The following is a 16712-nucleotide window of genomic DNA, read 5'->3' as shown; positions in this document are numbered from 1 at the left end:
ACCCCCTTTCAGGTAGTTGAAAGAAATGATCAAATCCCCTCATTCTCTTCTGCAGACTAAATAATCCCAGTTCTTGGATACATCAGATGCTTTGTTTTCCTTTAATTAAACTTTAAATTTATCTGTTGACTTACATTCATACAATTAATATTTTGCCTGTGTGTTGTGTTAATTGCTTACTATGAAGGAGAATTTCTCTATACAGTTGTGGATTCTAACTTAATTAAGAATCCTTCCTCCATCATAGTCTTAACTTGTTCAGAAGTGTCCATGATTCATATATCAGCCAAGTCTGCCAGAGCAGATAAACTAATATAGCTATGATATGACAATGAGATCACATACAGAATGGTATTAATTGCTGCTGAACTGGATGTAGGCACTGTGGACTGACTTCATTCCAGGGGTGATTCCATTAAATTCCATAGAATTATACTGTCCTCTGGAGGGTGTACTATAATCAAGGAGAGCAGTGGTTAAAGGCTTTCATTCAGCTTGGCCACCTACCATGGCCCTTCCAATTATCACTGTATAAAGTCAGCCTTGGATTTTATGATGGTGTCTCAGCAATTGATGATATACATTTTGAGAACTGTGCTCTTCCACCTCCAACAGTAAGCTGTGAAGGTCCTGATCGTTTCTGGTGCCGAGACACAAAGGCTTGCATCGACAGTTTATTGGTGTGTGATCTCGTGGATGATTGTGGGGATGGTTCTGATGAGGAAAATTGCAGTAAGTACTTTCAGTTCTGTTCCTTGTCCATTAACAAAGTAATAATAATGACCAATTTAAGACCTGGCAGTTGCATTGCTTACACTAGGGATGAATAAATCTGTTGTTGAAATACAATCTTAAAATGATTGACTGGTGCCATATATACCTGATGAGCCCAGGAAGTTTAGCCCTTGTAGAAAATGAAAATAAATACATATAGACCAATCGTCTTAATAGAAATGAGGCCATATTTCTGTATTTTCTATGAAATATAGAAAGGCACTGCTTGTTCAGAATATAATTCTCAGAGTGGTAGTATGATGTGTGCTAGGATTTTTGGTTGTTGTCGTTGTTTAATATGTTAACTTTCCTAAAATAGATGAAGTATGGTGAAAATCTATATTCATATAAGATGTTGACATACTGTGGGGAATAATATCCCCCAATTCTGTATATGATGGAGGTAATAGTGAGATGGTTCTCCCCCTCTCCCGCCCCAGGGTACCACCTGGAACTGGGGTTCCACTGAGTCCTCTGACTCACCAGCCTGGGCTCCCTCTCAGCACTGTGCTGCTGTGACAGGCTACAGACCGCTCCCAGTCCTACACTACCACCAGCATTCACAGAGGCAGGGACACACCTAGCTGCAGTTACATGCAGGCTTTGGCCAGCCAGTACATGAACTAACAATAGAGAGGCTACAGTCAAGATAACGCTCAGCTTCCCAAGCTAGAACACTAGAACTGTACTGTCCTGCCCTGATCAAAACTCTGACCAATACAAATGTATTACTCAGTTTGCCTCTCCTTCAAAATGGAGAGGAATATGCAACAAACTTGTGTTAATTAAGCTTAGATTTTTCACCAGACACTTCGCTTAAAGGCACACTGGTTTAGATTAAAACATAAAACAAGTTTATTAATTACAAAAGATAGATTTTAAGTGATTATAAGTGATAGCAAACAGATCAAATCAGATTACCTAGTAAATAAAACCGCAAGCGAAACCTTGGATACCGGAAAGATTGGATATGAATTAGCAATTTCTCACCCTGACTGATGATACAAGCAGACTTGCAGATTCTCAAGGCACAAGCTGCACCTGCTTTGCAGCTTGGGCTCCCCACCCCTGTTCCAAGTCCTTTTCTTTCAGAGTTTCCCTCAGGCATTGAGTTGGGGAGTGAAGAAGAACAGATGATGGCACTCCCTGCCTTATATAGCTTTTCCATATAGCGGAAATCATTTGTTTCAAACTTGGGTCTCAGACCAGTTTGTGGAAAAATACAGGCACCCAAAATGGAGATCAGTGTTATATGATCTGGTCACGTGCCCTTGCAAACCTTGATGAGACATAGCAGCCATTACTTACAGGCTGTCTGGAGGGTTCTCAGGATGTCTAGGCTAGAAGTATTTTGCCTCGTGGATGTCACTCAAGTGTAACCACATTTAAAATAGATACATAGTCAATATCATAACTTCAGGCCCAAAAAGGATACATGCATACAAATAGGATTATCATATTCAGCAAATCATAACTTTTCCAATAACACCTTACATGATGCAATGTGTACAAGATGAGTCATAATTATGTCATAATCATATCATAATCATACCCCCATGGGTATGGATGTGGGGTGTAGTGTCATAAATCAGTTATAGTAGTGACAGTGAGATTAACTATCCCCCTCAAAGGAAGAACTCTTAAAATGAAGAAAAGCTGCTGTATATTCACATTCATGGTATTCACCTTTCAGTGTTTCAGAACCCCGCTGCTGTTGGCGTTCCCTCCATGCATTCACTCATAAATTTTAAGGCAAGAAGAACATTAATATATAGCAAAATTAATAATTAGCAAATACATTATCACATCCTGAGGTGTCTAAATTATGCAGATCAAAGTGAGTTACAGTAGCAGGGGAGAACTCTTCGCATAGAGGGAGATTTGTGATGGTTTTACGCTTCCAGTGGTTGAATTTTTGGAAGGTGCCGCTCTTACTACAAATGATATCTTGTGTAGAGTCTCCTCTATCTCATTTGCTACCATGATCACTTTGTGATCCATACATCTCCAGTTCAAGTCACAGTTAGGCCAGATAATTTACAAGTGAAGAGGCATCAAATGAGGCTTATGCTTTCTTTGGTATGTGCTCACTCTGTTATCATTTTCATTCCTGAACAGCAACATTTCTTGCTTTCCTAAATCAAATAGCTTATTTTTGTCAGGTAGCATTTAATCCTGTACAGAGGTGAAAAGGTGCAGTGTTAATGCAAAACTTCTGTTAATTTTAAAATAGATTATTCCTTCATCTAATGGAAAAAATTGTGACTCATCAATCATGTTTTTGCTAATATATAACTTAGTGTAAAAAATTAAAATTACTAAACAGATTTAATTTTGCCTCATTTCCTGAGTCCTGATACTAATGTTAATTTACGTTGGCTATGTAAAGCAGCTGGACACTGAGACTGATCCTGGGGAAAATCTAATCTGGTACACAAGTCAAGAGGAAGAGGCTTCATGGTGGTGGTGCAATAGGAAGCCGCAGTAGGATGGAGGAGCTAAGAGGAGGGCACACAATTGGAGGGCAGGTTGTAAATTGGTGTGTGCACAAATGGAGGCTAGGATGAGAAGCCTTTAATATGTGACCTTAATCTTTCTGGGTTATTAGAATTAATCACTTCATTTTTCCTTTAATAAAGTTTATTACTGTTGCACAAAGTTTTGTGAGCTGTTCTCAACATGAGTACACACTCTATGGTGTATTGATGATTATGATTCTGTATCCACACTGTAGGTTCTGTACAAAGGTGTCCTCCTTTCTCTCACGTTCCCATACACTTTCACTGCTTTTGCTTTTCTATTTATTTTTTCTTCCCCGAATTCCCAGGGTAAGAAGTTGAACTAATATAACATTTCCAATGGTAAACAGAGCCCTGAATGTATACGACCAGGAGATTTCTGTCATTTGGGGCTGAAATCTTGCAAGAAAAGCTCATTACATTTTGGCACCATTGCAACCAAACTTGAACCTTCATTCAATTTGGCCTCTAACCCTGAATTCTAGCCTGAAACTTATCTGAATCTGGACCCAAACATTAGCTTCTTGGCCTATATCTAATTAAATTAAAAAATTAAATAATAGAGAGCTCCTATCTCTGAGAACTGGAAGGGACCCTGAAGGGTCATTGAGTCTAGCCCCCTGCCTTCACTAGCAGGACCAAGTACTGATTTTTGCCCTAGATCTCTAAGTGGCCCCCTCAAGGACTGAACTCACACCACTGGGTTTGGCAGGCCAATGCTCAAACCACTGAGCTATCCCTCCCCAAAAATTAGTATGAGTACTGAAGGATAGTAAGAGTTTAAAACCTAATTGCAGTGCAGTACTGGTGTTAAGGGATGTCAAGCAGGGCAACTGCCTGGGCCCCATGAAGCTAAGTTACATGCTTCAGCCCTGTGCAGTGGGGTTTGGGCTTACTCTCAAGGTGGCAGGACTCTGGCTTCAGACTCCTAAGAGGGGTACAGTAGTCTGGAAATGTTGAGAACCACTTTTCTACAGTATATTTTTTCTAGTGGTTTGTCCAATCAAGTTTCAATTTAGGGCCAGAATTTACCATGATACTTTAGCATAACTCCCATTGAGTATGTGTATTTTGCCACATATATGTGAGGAATGCATCTAGTCCTTGTTTCTTGTTCAGACTTGTTTAAACATAATTAATTACATTGAGGTTAACTCTGAGAAGAAAAAGCAAATTCTAGTAGATCACGTTGTTTGATGTAGCATATTGCTTTCATTTGACAAGGTTTGTATTTAAATATTTCAGAACCTGAGCTACAGTGTAATTTTGAAAATGGGCTATGCAACTGAAACCAGAACATGGATGACAACTTTGACTGGACCAGAAACCAGGGCCCAACTTCCACATTTGCCACAGGACCAATAAAGGATCATACTTTGGGTATAGTCAAGGGGCATTATCTATACATAGAATCCTCAGAACCGCAAGTCTTCCAAAATAGAGCAGTTTTGCTGAGTCTGATTTTTAATGACACTTCCACTGGTGGCAATAAAAGCTGTATTTTCCGCTTTCATTATCATATGTTTGGAAAACACATTTATGAGCTGTCAGTCTTCTGGAGAATTTTGAGCAACTCAAAGGGTCATCTGCTGTGGCAGAAGTTTGGAAATCAAGGGAACAGATGGATACGGCAAATACTCAATATTACAAGTGCTAAGCCTTTTCAGGTATGATTCTTTTGGTCTATAATCTATTTACTGAGCACCATAAAAGGCTGAGAGAATGAGAGATTACACGAATGTAAACTAAAGCCAAACGTAAGTAAGACTCTGATCAAATTTACTTTGAAACACATTTGTCATTTGATTAAATATGTTCCCAAACATTTTGTTCTGCTGCAGCCACATTGCCCCATACCAAAATGCCTGGTTATCATCTTTGAAGATGAACACATGGTATTTTGAAATAGCTGTTACTTGGTTCTTTCAGTATTGAATACAATGAAACTATGCTTGTGCTGACTGCAAAGCCAATTGGGAATATGGAACAGCTTATCTTTTTATTTTTTGTAAAAAACCTTTCACTACACAACATTAAACTGAATATCCCATCAAAATATTTGGGTGAAGAGCCTAATGCTCATTGGTTGAAAAGTAGGTATCAGTTAGTGGAATACAAATTTATTATAGAGCACAGCTGGAAATCCAGTGTCCTTTTTTAAAAAAAAATGCTCTATCTATCATAAAACATTTATTTTACTTTGTCTTGTGGTTCATATTGGGATTGGTATTCTTGCAAATGTATTCGAGATGTTCATTCATTTGACTGTGTGATGCCAATTAATCAGAAAATTAATTGAAAAGAAAATATTAGCAAAAAATGAATTCCTTTATTTAACTGATCTAAGGCAATATTAGAGGTAAGATGGTGCCATGTTTTGTTTCCATAAGGACTATGTTTAGGGACAAAAGGCCAGATTCTCATTGACATTAAGGCCTTGTTACATCATTTTGGCTATTTAGAGAAACCTTAGTGTGGGCATAAAGGTTTACATCCATTTAAGGCCCCTTTGCACTACAGTCTACACTACAAAAATAAATTTCCCTAAGTTATGTCAATGTACAGCCACTGCAGTAATTAAATCGCTTTTGCTCATCCACACTATGCTCCATGTGTCATTGGTGCAGTTCCTGACTAGGAGGACTTGCACCAATTTAACTGTCAGTGTGGTTCATTGTGGGATGGCTTCTGAAGGCAGCAACAGTCAATATAACCAATGCAGTATCTACACTAACACTGGATATGTCTACGCTACCTGCCGGATTGGCGGGTAGCGATCAATTTATCGGGGATTGATATATCGCGTCTCATCTAGACGCGATATATCAATCCCCAAACGTGCTCCCATAGAGTCTGGAACTCCACCAGAGCAAGCGGCGGTTGCGGAGTCAACAGGGGAAACCGCAGCCATTGATCCCACGCCATGAGGATGGGAGGTAAGTCGAAATAAGATACTTTGACTTCAGCTACGCTATTCATGTAGCTGAAGTTGCGTATCTTACATCAATCCCGCTCCCTAGTGTAGACCAGGCCAAAGTGTCAACTTAACTAAATTGACCTAAGTGCTGCACCTCTCAGAGAGGTGGAAGTTGATGGAACCTACATAGAGCACCGAAGGGAGCTACATTTCAGTGTAGACAATTACAGAGTTACATTGATCTAAATCTGTAGTGTAAACCAGTCCTTATTGTGAATGAGAACAAGTTACTCTAGGGCAGAGTGTAACTACAGTAGAATCTGTGTATACACAAACATGTATCTAGTTCTTAAAACTTGGAACTAAAACTCATTCTCATACCTCATTTTCTATATTAATTTAGCCTACTACATAATATATTGATATCTAAACATTAATGCCAGTAGTATATACCATGCTGTTTGTGGTGTGACATCTGGATTTGTTTTTATTGCATGTAGTATGCAACCTACTTGGAAGAATGTGAAAGGCATTTTTCACATTGGCAGCTTGATTCTCCTCTCACTTCTACCAGTTTCACACTGGGATAAATTCATTGTTTTGAAAGGAGTTACTCATAATTTATACCTGTGTCTGTGAGAAGTGAACCAGGCCCTAAATATGGAAACACTTGACTTTGAATTGAATTGAAATGTGCACTGCATTTAAATTGGAGTTTGAACATCTTTTAGTTCCTCTTTGTGCAAGTTCCGCATGCATAGTTCTTTTTATTTTTTTGCATAGAAAGGAAGTATGTTGGATGCTTAATTGTTTGTCTAAAGAACTCCAAAATCAATAGTCATAAACAAGTACTTGATTCGGGTTAGGAAGATGTTTTGAGTTAGTGAGAACATTTACTGTGACAGCACCACAGGGCTCTCCTATCTTTCCTTCCTGTACAGAGTGTTATGAACTGAGTATGATCTTGTTATGGATTGAATTAAAACCTCACTCAAACTTTTATATGTAAATGAATCCATTTAAGATAGTTGTAAGAGACTGTTAAGGAGTCGCATCCAAAACAAAGTCTAACAGAGTCTGTCCAGAAACTAGCACCAGGTGGGTATTGTGTCCACGTGGATGGGGGTGTCAGAGAGAATAGACAGAAACAGAGAACAGACAAGAACAGAGAGAAGGAGCGGCAAGAAAGCCATGCAGGAGCCTGTAAGCACAGTGTGATTCAGGAAAAAGTTAGAGAGAGCTTTGGGTCTGGTACTGGGTAAAGAGGCTTGAGGGCTGCAAGCTAAGAAACTGTTCCTCTTATTCTTGGTTCATTCTGTGTTTGGAGTCAGGACTTTGTACATTCCTTGAAATGAAGAAGATTGCATCAAGAAGATACCAGTCACCATAAATTTTTACTTTCAACTGGAACTTCCCAGTTTGGAGCCCTGAATTTTGACTAGCTCGCAGGTCAAAGGGGGTAACAGGGAAAGCCCTAGGGCCAGGTTTGGTGTAAAAAGGGGAGTAATAGGCAGAGAAAACATCAGCATGATATTGAGTGCCTTGGATATTGCTCAGAGTTGGAAATTGTTACTGAGTTGTTCAGTTTTTGTCAATTGTTGCACTGGCCATGTGTTGTAGAGCGAGCCTTTCACCTACCTTGATTATTCATTTGGGAATTTAATTGCTTTGGGAAGGAGAAGTCTACTAGGTCAGTTAGATCAATAGCTATGGCTCATTCCTCTGCCCACTACTGTTCTTGACTGAATTTTGCTGCCAGGTTGTCTACCCTTCTTCCAGCCAAAACCATCTCATTTTGAAAATCATGTTTGGAATTAGAAAAGCACAAGTGATAATGCATGTTCCAAGTTGCATAGGAAACAGCTTGTTCTTCTGATTGCTGACATTTTCAATTACAACAAAATGTCAATTAGAAACAAAATATGTAGTTTCAAAATACACGCTGGGTGGTGGTGATGGTGCTTCATCCATGTGATTGGCTCCCACTTAGTGGCTCCCTGAAGCGTGCGGGGAGGGGGAGTGAGTTGATACTGTTTGCTCATTGTGAACTTCCTGTTTCAGCCCCACCCTTTCTGGATCTCTGTTGAGTCTGGGGGCTTGGCTGGTCACCAGTTTTATGTTCTGGAAAGGATTTTTCCCATATGACAAAACTGGCAAACTTCCGTGTGGATTTTTTTTACCCTCCATCTGGCATGTTTATGGCATTGAAGTTATAATTGTCACAACTTTGGCAGATGCATGTGGTGGTTTGGTTAGAAAAGGTGTGACTGAGGTCTCTGTAACTCAGTAATCTGCTTGGGTATTGGTTCTGGGCATGATTTTGCACATTGGGTTTGCCTTTATGTATCATGCAGCTTGTGGCTCCCTTTGTCTTCTCTCTCCTATTTCTGGTGTGGAGGAATGGATGGGTCAAGACTGGCTTCCAGCTGAGGCCCTGAGCCAGACCTAAGAGTATAGAGGGGGCATGGCCTTCACATTCAATCTCAGGATTGTAGTACATGAGGGCCTTTGGTGCCCTTTGAGATCAGCACTGGAACAACCCTGCTGAGTATTTTTGGGTTGTCACTCCAGTTGGGTAATACTGTAGTTTTAAGTAAAGTTGCAGCCTTTGCATTTAACCATATTAGGATATCTGTGTCTCATTGTTTCCATGTGCACATCAATGGAATGTTTCAGATCAAATCAATATTTTGAAAGGAAATATTTATATTAGCTTGGAGATATGCATTTGGAAAATTGAAAAAATTCATAGAAATCAACATTTTGTGATAGAAAATATTGATTTTGATGAAAAAACTTTTTGTCTGAAAATTTTTGACCAACTGTACGTGTAGGTAAAGAACACATAAGAAGAAAAATTCCCTTTCCTCCCCTCATTTTTTTCCTTTTTCCTCATAGATGGTTATCACTTGTGTACTTAGATGTCCTCTACATTCTAGGAAAGAAACACAACTTGTGAATTATAAACAATAAAGGGCCATATGTTAATATTATTTTTAATTATGGAAAGTAGGCCAAAAAAAGAGCAGATATAAGTGATATCACAATCAAGCCAATAGACTGGATGTTTTTAAAAAAACATGTAATAATCTGCTGATCTGAGGAAAGGATACTGGAGCCATGGATTATAGAATCGTAGGACTGGAAGGGACCTCAAGAAGTCATCTAGTCAAGCCGCCTGTACTCCAGGCAGGACTAATATTATCTAGACCATCCCTAACAGGTATTTGTCCAACCCGCTCTTAAAAATCTCCAACTTCCCTAGGAAATTTATTCCAGTGCTTAACCACCCTGACAGTTGAGTTTTTCCTAATGTCCAACCTAAAACACCCTTGTGGCAATTTAAGCCCATTGCTTCTTGTCCTGTCCTCAGAAGTTAAGGAGAACAAATTTTCTCTCTCCTCCTTGTAACGACCTTTTATGTACTTGAAAACTGTTATCGTGTCCCCTCTCAGTCATCTCTTCTCCAGGCTAAACAAACTCTATTTTTTCAATCTTTCCTCATATGTTATGTTTTCTTGACCTTTTATTGTTTTTGTTGCTCTTTTGGGGACTTTCTCTAGTTTGTCTACATCTTTTTATCCGCTTTCTCTAATTTGTCCACACCCACAACTGGACATAATATTCCAGTTGAGGCCTAATCAGCACAGTAGAGTGGAAGAATTATTTCTCATGTCTTGCTTTCAACACTCCTGCTAATACATCCCAGAATCTTTGGGTTTTTTGTAATAGTGTTACATTGTTCACTTATATTTAGCTTGTGATCCACTATGACCCTCAGATCCCTTTCCGCAACACTCCCTCTATCATAGCTTCCTACTCAGATTTGAACCTTAGCGTTCATAAACTGAGAAGCTAGCATGAACCCTCTAAGCTTTTACCAGCTTAGATCTGATCTTGCTGCCACCAGCCAAGAATTTCCAGTGTCTTGGCTCACTCTGGTCTCCCCAAAACGTTTCGCCTGGGGGACCCCAAGACTCAGAGGCTTGAGTCTTACACAAAGGGAATAAACCATTCCCCACCTCACCAGAATTTCCTCTCTGGGCTAACCTGAGAGTTACTGATGCAACCTCTTACATCACAATATCAAGAAGCATGTCTCCTCTCTCTCCACAACAGCAAAACCCCAAAGACAAGGAAACAGAAAAGATTCTATCTCTCTTCCCCGTAGCTTCTTCCCGCCCTGGACACTAGGAGAGTTAAACACAGAGAGCAGCTTTTCCCCTCCCCCCCTGTTTTTCCTTTCCCACAATTTCCTGGTGGGTCAACTAGAAAAAGAAATCAACAGGTCTTAAAAAGCAAAACTTTTAAATAAAAAAAGAAGAAAGAATAGATAAACAGTTCTCTGTAACCTAGATGTTAAGATACAGGGCTTTCTTTATAGAATGAATAAACAATAGAAAAGGGATAAACAGCCTTACCCCAAAACAATACATTTAAAGTACTTATAGCCAAATACACATAAAGATTCCACCAGCCAGATACACAGATGCAAATACAGCAAAACAATTTAAACTATACTTTTGCTACCTTGACTTACAACTGGGAAACAGAAGATAGAAAGATTGGAAATAGATCCTCTCAAGCTGAGAGAGCACAGAACAGAAAAAACCCAAGACCAGAAAAAAACCCAAATCCTCCCTTAAGCTTTGAAAAATCCGGTTTCCTGATTGGTCCTCTTGTCAGGTGTTTGGTTCTCTTTGTTAACCCTTTACAGGTGAAAGAAACATTAACCCTTAGCTATCTGTTTATGACACCCTCCTTGACAATCATTTCCCATTTTGTATGTGTTCCTTCCTAAGTGGACTACTTTGCATTTGTCCTGATTGAATTTCATCCTATTTACTTCAGACCATTTCTCCAGTTTGTCCAGATCATTATGAATTTAAATCCTATCCTCCTAATCAGAAATGATCCTTGTGAGACTCCACTAAATATGCCCTTCCGGTTTGACTGTGAATCACTGACAACTACTGTCTGGGAAAGGATTTCCAACTAGTTATGCATCTAGGTTGTATTTCCCTAGTGTGTTTATGAGGCAGTCAAGCGAGACAGTAACAAGAGACTTACTAAAGTCAATATATACCACATCTACTGCTTCCTTTCTATCCACAAGGCTTGTTATCTTGTAAAGAAAGTTATTAGTGTGGTTTGACATGATTTATTCTTGACAAATGCACGGTGACTGTTACTTATCACCTTATTATCTTCTAGGTGTCTGCAAATTGATTGCTTAATTATTTGCTCCATTATCTTTCTAGGTACTGAAGTTAAGCTGATTGGTCTGTAATTCCCCTGGTTGTCCTTATTTCCCATTTTATAGATTGGCACTATATTTGCCTGTAATGGGGTAGTACTCACCACTGCGGTGCCTCCTGGTGGTCATCCTGGGAATTAGCTCTGGTTCACCAGTGCGCCTTCATCTAGTGGCATCTCACCACCATCATCAGGACCTGTGTCACTCTGAGGACTGTAGTGTCCTCTTCTGGACACAGCCCTCCTGCTGTGCCCCACTAAGTTCTCAGTGGCAGGCTGCAGTCCAGGGTCTAGCCATCTGCGTCAGTGGCAAACGGCAGCCCAGACTCTAGCCACTCCTCTCAGTGGCAAGTGGGGCCAAAGAGGCCGGGGAGAGAGGAAGCCTGCTACTCCAGGTCTCGGCCCAGTGACCCTCTAGCCAGCAGTCATGCGCTGCATCACCTCCAACCCCCACAATCTATTTCCCTGGGCCACTTCCCTGCAGCCCTAGCACCTTCTCCACCCTTATATCTGGGTTTCAGTCGGGCAGCAGTGTGCCAGGAGCTCACTCATGCTCCTCTGACGTGCCCAGCACTGCTCTGACCATAGTGCTATCTCTTCTCCCTCCTTCAGGGCAGCCAATCCTCCCTCCTCAAACTCCAGAGAGTGACTGAAGCTGCTCTGGTCAGCAGCCCTTCTCTTATGGCCCAGCCTGGCCCTGATTGGCTGTCTCTACAAGCTCTTTCCTAACTGGCTGTCTCCTGGGGCTGCTTTATTCCCTTTTATGTCAGTGTGAGGCAGACATCCCACCATGTTGCCCTAAATCTCTCCAGTCTTCCATGACTTTTCAAAGATAATTGCCAATGGCTCAAATATTTCCTCAGTCAGCCTCTTAAGTATTCAAGGATGTATTTCATCAGATCCTGGTGACTTGAAGACATCTAACTTGTCTACGTAATTTTTAAACTTGTTCTTTCTCTATTTTAGCCTCTGATCCTACCTCATTTTCACTGGCATTCACAATGTTAATGTCCAAATGGTACTAACCTTTTGGTGAAAACTGAAACAAACTCTAGCTAGTTTGATTTCTTTTTGTGCCTTGGCCTTTCTAATTTTGTCCCTACTTACTTGTGTTATTTGTTTCCATTTATCCTTTGTAAATTGACCTCGTTTCCACTTTTTATAGAACTCTTTTTTGAGTTTCAGGTCCTTGAAGATTTCCTGATTAAGCCAGGGTTGTCTCTTGCCATACTTTTCCTATGGCAGTGGATGTGTCGGGATCCCCTCGGTACAGCCTGGGACTGTGGGTCCTCTATACCCCTTTAACTCTCTCCAGCCTGGGTTGTCTGTCTCAATGCCTTGCTAGTGGTCAACAGCAAACACCTCCAAGTGCTGTTTTCACTCAGCACAACCGCATATGGAGACGCCACAGCCAGCTAGATTGCATGATTGCTTCCAGAACCACTCATGAATCACATAGATAAAGGCACCAGAGCCAAATCCCCCCTGCTTCTAGCACTGTACCTCTGGAATATACCTTCTTGCACTGCTTAAAATGAGCAAACTCACTGGTAAAAATAAACAGTTAAACAAATGTATTGACTACAAAAGATAGATTTTAAGTGATAGGTAAAAAGTCAGAGTTAGTTACCAAAATAAAATAAAATATAAGCACGTAGTCTAAACTCTTAACCCTATTAGACTGGGCAACATCTAGATTAAGCAGTTTTTCTCATCTCACTGGATATTGCAATTCACAGTACACAGATTTCACCCATGAAATCTGGGCTAATCTCTTCTCCCTCAGTGTCCTTGCTTGCAGCATGGGTGTGGGCAGGAGAAAGGGAAGCATGGGCCTGCTGTGTTCTGTCTTATACCCTCAGTCTCATGTGCTTGTTGAACACACAAGTCAAGGCATTACTGAGTCCCCAGACAAGGTTGAGCAATTCCCCTGGTTTGGTCTTATGCAGGTGAGTCATTGAATTGTAGCTTCCTTGCTAGACAATGGCTGTTGATGGGTTGTTTGATACCCCACTTGGGTGTTAGTTACTTTCCTCCCTATTGTCTCTGGGGGGCTAATATCTGGCTGACTCCCCAAGTTACAACATGTTTTAGTGACAACCATATAACACAATTCTCATAACTTAATATGCATTAATGATATACATATATGGATAGAAAAATGATTTAAGCGATTATAACCTTTCCCCTGATACCTCACATGGACAGCTTTATATGCAGGATCACAATCATATATAAATGAGGAATATGGTGGTTAAAGGGCGCTCCCCCAAGGTACAGAATGTCACAGTGGGATAGTTTGCTCTTGTACCCTTAATAATGTCTCTTTGAAAATCTGTCAACTCTCTTGAACTTTTTTCCCATTAGGCTTGCTTCCCGTGGGACCTTACCTACCAACTCTCTGAATTTGCTTGTCTCCCTTCTTGAAACACATTGTCTGTATTGTGCTGTTTTCCCTCCCATCATTCCTTTGAATCATGAACTCTACCATTTCATGATCACTCTCACCCAAGCTGCTTTCCACTTTCAAATTCTCAAACAGTTCCTCCCTATTTTGCAAAATCAAATCTATGACAGCCTCTCCCCTAGTAGCTTTCTCCACCTTCTGAAATGAATTTTTTTCCTCAATATATTCCAAGAACTTCTTGGATAATCTGTGCCCTTCTGTATTATTTTGCCAACAGATGTCTGGATAGTTGAAGTCCCCCATCATCATCATCATCAAGTCCTGTGCTTTGAATGATTTTTTTTAAAAGCCTCATCCACCTCTTCTTCTTGGTTAGGTGGTCTGTAGTAGACACCTACCATGACATCACCCTTGTTTTTACCTCTTTTGTCCTTACCCAGAGACTTTCAAGAAGTCTGTCTCCTATTTCCATCTCAACCTCAGTCCAAGCATATACATTTTTAATATATAAGGAGACACCTCCCTTTCTCCCCTGCCTGTTCCTTCAGAGCAAGCTGTATCCTTCTATGCCAATATTCCAGTCATCTGTATTATCCCACCAAATCTCTGTTGGGCCAACTATATATCATGGTTGTGTTTGTTAACTTGCATTTCAAGTTCTTCTTGCTTATTCCCCATACTGCTTGCATTAGTATACAGACATCTCAGATACTGATTTGATTTTCCCCGTATGTTCTCTCGTCTCTCCCTTATCCCTGCTATAATGGTCCCTGCTTCCCCCAGATTCCAACCCTTCTCCCAAGTCTCTGTGTTTTTGACTTACCTATAGGCTTTTGTCACCTGCCCCTATTGAATTTATTTAAAGCCCTCCTCAGTAGGTTAGCCAGTTTGTATCCCAATATACTCTTCCCCTTCCTTGATAGATGAAACCCATCTCTGCTTATCAGTCCTTCCTCCCAGAACTGCATCCCATGGCCAAGGAAGCTGAAGCCCTCCTGGTGACACCATCTTCACAGCCAGGAATTCATCTCCAGGATGTGCTGATCTCTCCCAGGCCCCTATCCTTGACTGGAAGGATCAAAGAGAATGCCACCTGTACCTCCAACTCCTTCACCCTTACTCTCAGAGCCCTGTAGTCACACCTGATCTGCTCAGGGTCATACCTTGCAATATCATTAGTGCCCATATGAATGAGTAGCATTGGGTAGTAGTCAGAAGGCCGGATGATCGTCAGCAGTCCTTCTGTAATGTCTTGGATATGGGCGCCCGTCAGGCAACATACCTCCCAGGATGCCATGTCAGGCTGACAGATTGGTGCCTCTGTCCCCCTCAGAAGAGAGTCACCAACCACCACTACCCTACATTTCCTCCTGGTAGTGGTGGCTGCGATCCCCTCAGCCTTGGGAGTACATGGCTTCTCCTCCTCCACCTTTGGGGGCTATTCCTCACAGCTCATTGCCAGGGCAGCATAACTGTTCTTCATCACTTTGGTGGGTGGATTGGGAGTACGGGTGGAGCATTGCCTGCTGCCAGAAGTAACCAGCAGCCAGTGTCCTCCTTGTGACAGAATCACACCCTCCTCCCATGGTGGCCTGACAGCAGACTTCTCTAGCTGGATAACTTCCTCAGATTTAGACATCTCCATGTGAATACTCTCAATGAATTCCTCGTGGGGACTGATGCTCCTCAGCCCAGATAGCTTCTTCTGTAGCACTCCCACCTGCTTCCTGAGAGATTTCACCAGCAGGCACCTTTCACAGTAGGTTGTCCCCCCGCCTGGCTTTGTGAGAGTGGGAAATACAGGTCACAGTCTCTGCAAATTCACACCAGGATCTGGGTAGAGGCATCCATGGTTAGGTTCTCTGTCTGGATATAGGTGGAGGAGGCAGGAGCAATGTTGACACTGGCAATGAGGCCCTTTCCAACCCTAATGATTATATTGGGGCTTCCCCTTGCAAAATCCCTCTCAGACTTCCCTGTTCGCTAGCTCCCCTGGGTTGCTTAGCCTCTGGCTTTTTAGGCCTTCTCTTCGTTAATCACACGATGCAGAGGGTGATCATTAGGCTGACTGAGGCTGATCAAGGATGATCCGGGGACAAAGGCTCAAACAGTGCTCAAACACACAAACCCAGCTGAACCTGTAACTTTAAATAACCTGAAAGAGAAAGAAAAGCACAAAAAGCTAAACAAACTCAGTCACCCCAAGATAAGTACTTGCACCTTGTTCGTTCAGCAGGGCATCTCCTTTCTCCCTCTCAAACTTCCATGTTTGCAGTCCCCAGTTCGCTAGCAGTTTGAAAAAAACATATCCTCACTGCTGGGGTTGGTAGTCTACTGAGATTAAATTTATAGGGCCTTTGGTTGAGTTCTCTGGCATGAGCCCAGTGCAAACAGCACACAGAGACTTGTCTCACTCATAGCACAGCCCAATGGTGCCTTGTTCTCACACCATTAAACGTCTCCAAAACTCTTTGTTCCAGCTGTAGTCAAAAGATGACTATAGTTTATTTTGTCACTGGTCCATCAGATATTGCACATCAAAGGGATAAATGTGATCTCAATGAATTGACAAGGAGTGAATGAGTGAAGAACTGGGTGAAGTAAAAGGTGGTTTTAGAAGTAACTAATTTAAATGAAAGGAATGCAAGGCAGAAGCCAAAAACTAAACTTAACTCTCATATACTAACTGACAATTAAGAGTACCTGTCCAAAACACACAGCATATCAAATGCAGTTTTAGTTGTAGAATAGTGTGACACTGGGGTTCTCTTTGATTTCAGAATTGTTGACACAGTGGTTTGTAATGAATCTGGGTGTATTTACTAAAGGAAAGTTATAT

The 16712-nt window shown here is 41.2% G+C and overlaps 1 protein-coding gene across 1 annotated transcript in view; it reads left to right on the top strand.

Annotated features, from left to right (window-relative positions):
• MALRD1 (MAM and LDL receptor class A domain containing 1) overlaps positions 1-16712 on the top strand; it is a 435870-nt gene that overhangs the window by 99241 nt on the left and 319917 nt on the right. The window contains 2 exon segments of the mRNA XM_075061940.1: positions 429-732; positions 4539-4960. Coding sequence (XP_074918041.1) covers positions 429-732; positions 4539-4960 — 726 coding nt within the window.

Source organism: Chelonoidis abingdonii, chromosome 2 (assembly GCF_003597395.2).
Source record: "Chelonoidis abingdonii isolate Lonesome George chromosome 2, CheloAbing_2.0, whole genome shotgun sequence".
Classification (NCBI taxonomy): domain Eukaryota; kingdom Metazoa; phylum Chordata; order Testudines; family Testudinidae; genus Chelonoidis; species Chelonoidis abingdonii.
This window is presented reverse-complemented; position numbering and strand designations above follow the sequence as displayed.